This window comes from Protobothrops mucrosquamatus, unplaced genomic scaffold, assembly GCF_001527695.2.
Source record: "Protobothrops mucrosquamatus isolate PMUCROS unplaced genomic scaffold, P.Mucros_1.0 scaffold_302, whole genome shotgun sequence".
Lineage (NCBI taxonomy): Eukaryota > Metazoa > Chordata > Lepidosauria > Squamata > Viperidae > Protobothrops > Protobothrops mucrosquamatus.
In genome coordinates, this window is record NW_015386378.1 from 46,370 (window position 1) to 55,497 (window position 9,128).

The window sequence follows — 9,128 nt, forward strand, 5'->3', positions numbered from 1 at the left end:
CTATCTATCTATCTATCTATCTATCTATCTATCTATCTATCTACCTATCTATCTCCGTATCTCTCTCTCTCTCTCTATTTATGTAACTATGCCTATTATCTATCTATCTGTCTGTCTGTCTGTCTGTCTGTCTGTCTGTCTGTCTGTCTGTCTATGTCTATTATCTGTCTCTCAGAGAGGGCTTTAAAGCACTGTGAAGCGGTATATAAGTCCAACTGCTACTGCCATTGCTACTACGGCTGTGTTGTATCACTCCCTCTCCTTTTTTCTTCCCTCCTCCTTCCAGATATGGTAGCTGTCCTGGGAGAGACAACGGGTTCAATAGCTTTAAAGAATCTCTGGGAACAGATGAAGAACGACCCGGAAGGAAGGCAGATCCTCCAGTAAGTGAATCTCTTTCTTTTAGCCTGCAGCCCGGACAGACGGGATGATTTTTAAGGAGATAAATCTGAAAAAAACTTCTGTGAATTAGTGAATACACTTTCACTGCAGGAAGTCCACCACTTACGGCAGTGCATTTAGTGACCGTTTAAAGTTACAACGGCACTGAAGAAAAGTGACTTACGACCATTTTTCACACTTTGCAGCATCCCCCGCGGTCACGTGACCAAAATTCAGACGCTTGGCAACTGACTCGTATTTATGACGGTTGCAGTGTCCCGGAGTCATACAATCCCCTTTGTCGACCTTCTGCAAGGCAAAGTCAACGGGGGAACCAAGATTCATTTAACAACTGTGTTGCCAACTTAACAATGCAGTGATTGACTTAACAACTATGGCAAGAATGGCCATCAAATGGGGCAACACTTAAAAAAAAATCTGTCAATTAGAGCAGAAATGTCGGGTTCCGTCGTAACTTGAGGACTACCGGTACTCTTAACACCATTGGGGCCCAAAAGCTGAGAAGTTTATTTATATTTTTATTGAAAGCTGTGTAGGTTAGAAACCAGCCCAGTTGGAAGTCTTCCACGACCAAGGCTTGGCCTAATACAGGGGTAGGCAACCTTGGCTCTTTTATGACTCGTGGACTTCAAGTTCCAGAATTCCTGAGCCAGCATGGCTCAGCTTGGAAACCTCCCTTTCCCCTCAGCGTGGCTGGCTCAGGAATTCTGGGAGTTGAAGTCCACGAGTCATAAAAGAGCCAAGGTTGCCTACCTCTGGCCTAGGCCTAGGCCGCTTTATGACTCGTGGACTTCAACTCCCAGAATTCCTGAGCCAACATAGCTCAGCATAGAAACCTCTCCCTTTCCCCTCAGCATGGCTGGCTCAGGAATTCTGGGAGTTGAAGTCCACCAGTCATAAAAGAGCCAAGGTTGCCTACCCCTGGTCTAGTGGCACTGGTGAGCTTGGCACCTTGTGCTTAACCAGCATTCGTTGAAAAAGCCCCCATAAAGAGAGGAATCTTGGTTTACGAGCTGATCCCACAAAACCAAGGGAAGACTGGGGCCAGTCGACCTCACCTCCGTTGGACCAAACTAATCCCTAAAGAGAGGCCCACCGTGTATCCAATGGACACTTTCCCGAGCTGAGCTGCTGCCTGCCATTCCATTGTTTTCCTTCGCAGAGAGCGGCCTCGGATCCGCCTTTCCACCCTGGATGTAGCTGGACTTCGGGGGCTTCCCGACGGGACCTTCGGCCGAGAATACATTCGCTTCCTGGATGATAATGTGCGTACTGTCACAGCTCGGCTTTCAAAGAGCGTTTGCCCTAGGAGGCACGGTGAATTTCTGTTTCTGTTCGAAAAGCAAATCTTTGGTGCCCTTTGAGCTTGCAGACGTTTCATTCGCCAAACTAGGGAACATCATCAGTGCTAGGAGAGAGTGTGGGATGAGAGGAGGAGGAGGACGATGACGACGATGACAATGACTGTGGGGTTGTTTTCTTGCAGACGTTTCATTCGCCAAACTAGGGAACATCATCAGTGCTAGGAGAGAGTGGGATGGAGGAGGAGGAGGAGGACAACGACAACGGGGTTGTTTTCTTGCAGACATTTCATGACCCAACTAGGGAACATCATCAGTGATAGAAGGGAGTGGAATTTGCAGAGAGGAGGCATAATGTGGGGCCCTTGGTGCTCTCTGAGCTTGCTTGTTTTCTTGCAGACGTTTCATGACCTAATTGCTAACATCATCAGTGCTAGAAGGGAGTGGGGTTGGTGGAGCGGAGGAGGAGGAGACTCCGTTCTAGCACTGATGATATTACCTAGTTGGGTCATGAAACGTCTACAAGAAAACAACCAAGCTCAGATAGCACCAAGGACCCCACAGTCGTCATCGTCCTCCTCCTCCTCCTCCTCCTCCTCCTCCTCCTCCTCCTCTCCACTAACCCCATTCCCTTCTAGCACCGATGATGTTACCTAGTTGGGTCATGAAATGTCTGCAAGAAAACAACTAAGCTCAGAGACCACCAAGGACCCCACAGTACTCCTCTCCCTCCTCCTCCCTTTCTTGTCCCCCACTCCACAAACCCCCCTCCCTTCTAACACTGATGATGTTACCTAGCCAGGTCATGAAACGTCTGCAAGAAAACAGCCAAGCTCAGAGAGCACCAAGGACCCCTCATTTCAACCCTGAGCTACAAATATTGACTGCAATTCTCAATTTAGGAGCATAACTGAACCCGGAACTGGTTGTGGATGAATGGCCCAAGGCAAAGCACTATGGGCTTTGTTGTCTGAAACATCCAGAGTACACCTGGTGGCCGGCTTCTGGTTTAACCATCAGTAGACGGTCTCTCCATCTTCCTTGGCCCATCGGTGGCTCCTTTGAATTGAGAACAACAACAACAATAGTAATAGTAATAGTAATAATAATTGATTAGACTTGTATGCCCCCCAACTCTCAACCACTCCGGGTGGCTCACGACGGTCAAGCAAAGAAATTACAATAAAATCAGTCAAGGAATCATCCCGGGGCGGCTGGCGTTTGTGCATAGCTAGGGCCTTCCTTATCTAGGAAATTAATATTGGCTTTCCCTTTTTTTAAAAAAATTTCCCGACGGGCAGAGGGTGTCTCCAGACACAAGGATGCCAGCCCGGTTCATAGACGACGAAGACCTGGCCTACGTCATCCAGCGTTACCGGGAAGTCCACGATCTGCTACACACCCTTCTCGGCATGCCCACCAACATGCTTGGTGAGTGTGTTAACGGCCAGCAGTACATCTTGGGGGTCTCCACTCCATGATTAGGGGATTGGGAGGACCTGGGTCCCAGAGCCTGAGAGGCAGGGGCTGAGAAGGCCCACCGTCCTGGCTGAGACCGATGTTTCTCCAAAAGGGAGAATGCGTTTGGGGCTTGATCAAAATTCCGAGTTTAGGGGTATTTTTCCTTGGCGCAAGGAGGAAGGGGTTGTCAGAGGGGGTTGTGTTGTGTCACGGCTCTGGAAATGTCAGCAGCCCATCCTTTAAATACATGTGAGGTTCTGCTTTTCCACAATCCTTATCAAAATCTTTGGATCCTCCCATTTCTTTCTCTTCCCTTTCCTCTCCTTAACTCGCCTTCCCTTCTTCTCATTTCCAATTCCTTCCTTCTTCTTGCTTCTTCCTTTCCTTTCCTTATTCATCCTCTTTCTCCTTTTTCTTCTTCCTTTCCTTTCTCTCATTTCCAACTCCTTCTTTCTTTCCTTCCTTTCTTCTTTTTCTTCTCCCTTTCCTTCCTCTTATTTTCAACTCCTTCCTTCCTTCCTTTTCTCTTTTTCTTTTTTCTTCTTCCTTTCCTTTCCTTATCCATCCTCCTTCCCCTTTTCCTTCTTCCTTTCCTCTCCTCCCCTCCCCTTTCCTCTCCTCCCCTCCCCTTTCCTTTCCTTCTCTTCCACTTCCTTTCCTTTCTCCTTCCTTTCCTTTCCTTTCCCTTCCCCTCCCTCCCCTTTTTCCTTTCCTTTCCATTTTCCTTTCCTTCTCTTCCACTTCCTTTCCTTTCCTTCTCTTCCACTTCCTTTCCTTTCCATTTTCCTTTCCTTCTCTTCCACTTCCTTTCCTTTCCCTTCCCTTCACCTCCTTTCCTTCCCATTTTCCTTTCCTTTCCTTCTCTTCCACTTCTTTTCCTTTCCCTTCCCTTCACCTCCTTTCCTTTCCTTTCCTTTCCTTTCCTTTCCTTTCCTTTCCTTCCCTGCCCTTTCCCTTCCCCTTCCCTTCCCTTCCCTTCCCTTCCCTTCCCTTCCCTTCCCTCCTCCACTTCATTTTGTCTTGAAACCTGCGGTTGGCTGCCATAGCACTCCACAGGTGACTTAATAACCCCCTTCCTAATTCCCTGACCGTCCTAATTCCCCGTGAAAGGATTTATCTTTCTAATTGCTCTAACCACTGGAGCCGTTCACCCTTCCCTTTGAAAAAAAACTGCTGATGGAGGACCACAGATAATGGGGCTGAGGGTGTTGAAATTCGGACCCGGCCACCTTTGGCCTAGTTTCGGGCTGTGCCCAGGGTTATGATTCACTGGGAAGCCTCCATGTTGTTTCTCCAAATGGTTTTGAGCAATCCGTGCTGGGTCTGAAGCAAGTCTGAGAGGATGAATCACCCCTGGCCGGCCTGGTAGCGGCAGCCTGGCTGAGGGATTCTGGCAGGCTGTATTTTTAGATCCCTGGGGGCTGAGATCTTTGACCTTCCACACACACAATTCCCTTCCTCTTTTCACGTCAGGTTGGCATGTTCTCTGACCCCCATTTCCGTTCCTCTTCGTCAGGAAGATTCAACCCCCCTAAGAGACAGATACTCCTAGGGCTCCCGTTTGCAATCTCGGTTTAAGCGTCCCTCCTTTGGCCTGTGGGCTGCTAACCAAGATTCATGGAGCAAGAGTCCTGGAGAAATGGAGTTCATTGGCCGCTCCCGGTGGGCCCCAGCCAAAATGATGACCCAAGAGATGGTTGAGTTGACGTTCACCAACCTTTGGAGGCCCAAACCTGGAAGCTCGTGTGCTGGATTTCAATCAATAGTCTGAGGTTGCAAAAGTTGTACTTACTCGCTGCTCACCTCACACAATTCTTTTGAGGCTTGGAAGACGGAGGGAGAAGCCCGTCTCTCTGAAACCCAGATTTATACCACTCACCTGAAGTGTCGTTACTGAATATGGGTCCTTCAAGCTAGATTAGGTCAGGAAAGAAGACTCCGGAAGAGATCGTACAAGTGGTCCTTGACCTACGGCCACAATTGAGTCCAAACTTTTATGTTGCCAATCCAGGCCGTAGAACCCAAATCTCAAAAGCATTTTGTCTGCTTCTCATCCCCAAAAGAGATAAGGCAAAGACTTCAAGTTTCTTTCTGATGTTTTCTTCCTGTGCTGGGTATAAACCACGTTTCTCTAACCGGCGTTCCATCGTTCATTTCGATGGTTCTGTACTTCTAAAGGCGGAGGAACTGATTTTCTTGCTTCCCCGATTCTCCCTTTCTTAGGCGAAGTGGTGGTCAAGTGGTTTGAGGCTGTCCAGACCGGTCTGCCCATGTGCATTCTGGGAGCGCTCTTTGGTCCTTTACGTTTAAATACCCGGTAAGTCGAGGATTTTATAAATGCAAACTTGCTGGCCGGCATACCTTCCAATTGAAATCACGATGCAGGCAACAATTGCACCAGGCAGCTTGGGTGAAACTTTTATCCTTGATTGATTGATTCGATTTGCTAATTACACCTTCAAAATTACTGCCTTGCCCTTTTCGAGGTGACGGCACCTGCCGTAACTTCTAATTGTTGGTTTTGGCTTAATCTTTAAAAAAATCCGAGAGGATTACAGGTTGCACAAAAGACGGGATTTGCAAAAGTCTTACAAAGATCTTGTTTTATGTCAAAAAGCATCCCGGATAAAGCATGTCCCAAACATATTAGGAAGTTTGGCCTCTTTGCCTTGACATTTTCTCTTGGCGTTTCTGCAGCTGTATGATGCGTGCAAAAAAGCGTAAGCGTTAATCAGGCACTGCTTTGTAGCCTGATTAACCATTTGCAAGATCGTAGCAGCTATGAAATCCATGGAAAAAGTCAAATTAAACAGAAGGAAATGATATTGTTTGAGCAGTTTGTCTGATTTTTAAACTATCCTGCCCTAAAAACAATCTGGCGAAATAGACTAGTCCAGGGGTGGGCAACCTTGGCTCTTTTATGACTCGTGGACTTCAACTCCCAGAATTCCTGAACCAGCCATGCTGAGGGGAAAGGGAGAGGTTTCTATGCTGAGCTATGTTGGCTCAGGAATTCTGGGAGTTGAAGTCCACGAGTCATAAAGCGGCCTAGGCCTAGGCCAGAGGTAGGCAACCTTGGCTTTTATGACTCATGGACTTCAACTCCCAGAATTCCTGAGCCAGCCATGCTGAGGGGAAAGGGAGAGGTTTCCAAGCTGAGCCATGCTGGCTGAGGAATTCTGGGAGTTGAAGTCCATCAGTCATGAAGCGGCCTAGGCCTAGGCCAGAGGTAGGCAACCGTGGCTCTTTTATGACTCGTGGACTTCAACTCCCAGAATTCCTGAGCCAGCTATGCTGAGGGGAAAGGGAGAGGTTTCCAAGTTGAGTCGTGCTGGCTCAGGAATTCTGGGAGTTGAAGTCCGCGAGTCATGAGGGGGCCATAGTTCCCCCACGCTGGCTCAGGAATTCTGGGAGTTGAAGTCCACGAGTCATAAAAGAGCCAAAGTTGCCTACCCCTGGACTAGACAAATGCAATCTTCTTCTGATGCCTAAATTTTAATACAGGGCTCGGTTAAAACCGCTAGGATTAAATCGGATTAAACAGGTCACCACCTGTTAAGAAGATTTTATATAGGTCGGCTGTCCAGGAGCGAAGACTTTTTGAGTCTAAAACGTAGCGGTTGTAATCTTTCTACTTTCTTGTTTTCTTTTCTTTTTTTAAAAAATAAAATAAAGTAAAATTAATAAATAATTCCCCCCCCCCCATTTTTATTTCCCTTCCTTTCCTCAGAAAGTGGCGGCTTCTGACCGGGGAGCTTATCCCGTGGGCCGTTCAGAGCGGACAAAACGCCACCTGCATCTTGAATTTTTATTACGAGAAGCGTTGGGAGCAATCGGTGGAGTCTCTTCGCCGTGAAATCGGCATTTTGCCGCCTCCTGGGATCCATTTTTGAGTTTCCGTGGCTGAAACAGGAGGAACACCTGATGGAGGCCATCCCTTTTCAGGAAGCTACGGAATTAAATCCTGGATATTAAATCCTCTGGCCAGGTCTACGGTGTCTTGGGGCCCTCTCTTCCTTCATCAGTGGACGTCCCCAACTTTTACTTCGGCCTGGACTGTTAAAAGAACGCTTAAAAGAGGAGAAAAGCAAAAACATCACAACGAAACCCAGAAATATGGAAACTTTGACAATAGAAATGGAGAAAATATTGATGGTCCCAAGGCAGGAAAGACTGAAGGACGAAAACAGCTACCGCAATTAGATCTCGGCTCCTAAGATATGTAGACGTGTCGTTTTATGGCGGAGTTTTCACAAGCCAAACTGGAATAATGTCTTAGCGCTTTCATTCTGACAAACACCCTTTGTGGGTTTGGATCAGAGAGTCCCTCAACTTGGTCTAGGATGCTCTTCAAAGCCTCGCCTGAATCTTTTCCGAAATATTTTCATCCTTTCCTGCTGCTCAAACTCAAGATGATTTTTTTTTGGATGCCCAGCCTGGGAAAGGACAGGAGACATCTCATTTCTGCCTTGAGTTGTTTACAAGAATTCCCCTCTATAAAGCAGATCGAATGCCAGTGATAAAGTTGGATTGCACAACCACAAATATTCGCCACTATCGCAAACAACCACTTGTGTTCTAGGGCAGGTACAAATATGCAGAACTAAGTTCTGTTTATATTCTCAATAGGGTGGTGATATTTTGCAGATTTTATCTTCTGTTCCAGGGCTTCTGGTTCCTTAAAATATCCCAAACCTTCTTCTTAAATATCTTTATACGTGGTTTCTCATCTCAGTTTTTCAATAAAATTTGCAGCTCTCGGTTCTGCATCCTTTGGAAAGAGCAGAGTCACAGATTTCTCTGTTTGCAAACTATTCATTATACAATGCATGGTTCACACAACGTGCTTAAAGCCAAAAACGTGGCTTGTTTGTTGTGAATCGAGCCACTGGTGCTGGTTCAACAAACTGAGGTTTAATAAATATCAGGGTAATCTCTGCGAGCACAGTTTCATTATGAACGATCTTGTTATCCATGGCTGTTCACGGGAAGCCTTTTTTTATGGACCATAAAGATGGTCTAAATTCAAACACGGCTGCTAAAACACGGGTTCAAAGCCAGCCACCGTAGCTTGGAATTCCTTGCTGTACGATTTAATAACGCATCTTTTTTTAAAAAGAAACATTTAGCAGTTCCAGGGCTTTGGGAACCAAAAAGAAATTAAGGGATCTTGGAGTCCTAATGGACCATCACTTAGATATGAGCCAGCCGTGTGCTGCAGCTGCCAAAAAAGCCAACACAGTGCTAGGCTGCATTAACAGAGGGACAGAGTCAAGATCACGTGAAGTATTAATACCACTTTACAAGGCCTTGGTAAGGCCACACTTGGAATACTGCATCCAGTTTTGGTCACCACAATGTAAAAAAGATGTTGAGACTCTAGAAAGAGTACAGAGAAGAGCAACAAAGATGATTAGGGGACTGGACGCTAAAACATATAAGGAAAGGCTGCTGGAATTGGGTCTGTCTAGTTTAATGAAGAGAAGGACGAGGAGGGACATGATAGCGGTCTTCCAATATCTCAGGGGCTGCCACAAAGAAGAGGGAGTCAAGCCATTCTCCAAAGCGCCTGAAGGCAGGACAAGAAGCAACGGATGGAAACTAATCAAGGAGAGAAGCAACCTAGAACTAAGGAGAAACTTCCTGACAGAGAACAATTAGCCAGTGGAACAGCCTGCCTCCAGAAGCGGTGAATGCTCCAACACTGGAAGTCTTTAAGAAGAGACTGGACAGCCATTTGTCCGAAATGGTATAGGGTTTCCTGCCTGAGCAGGGGGTTGGACTGGATGACCTCCAAGGTCCCTTCCAACTTTTATTAGTAGTAGTAGTAGTAGTAATACTAGTAACTTGGTTCAGTGGATCTGGCTCCCACACTGGGGTTTATTCAGCAAACCATATTTAAACCAACCTTGGCTTCAAGGGAGAAGGACAACTTTTATGGTAATAAATATTTTGGTGAGTGTG

At 46.6% G+C, this 9,128-nt stretch overlaps 1 protein-coding gene across 1 annotated transcript in view; it reads left to right on the top strand.

Moving 5' to 3' along the window:
- Positions 1-7,928, top strand: part of COQ4 (coenzyme Q4) — a 9,784-nt gene extending 1,856 nt beyond the window's left edge. The window contains exons 3-7 of the mRNA XM_029287332.1: positions 287-383; positions 1,565-1,667; positions 3,005-3,134; positions 5,388-5,481; positions 6,895-7,928. Of these exons, the coding sequence (XP_029143165.1) occupies positions 287-383; positions 1,565-1,667; positions 3,005-3,134; positions 5,388-5,481; positions 6,895-7,057 (587 nt within the window). The 3' untranslated portion in view covers positions 7,058-7,928. The remainder of the gene's footprint in view (positions 1-286; positions 384-1,564; positions 1,668-3,004; positions 3,135-5,387; positions 5,482-6,894) is intronic.
- The last annotated feature ends 1,200 nt before the right edge of the window (positions 7,929-9,128 follow it).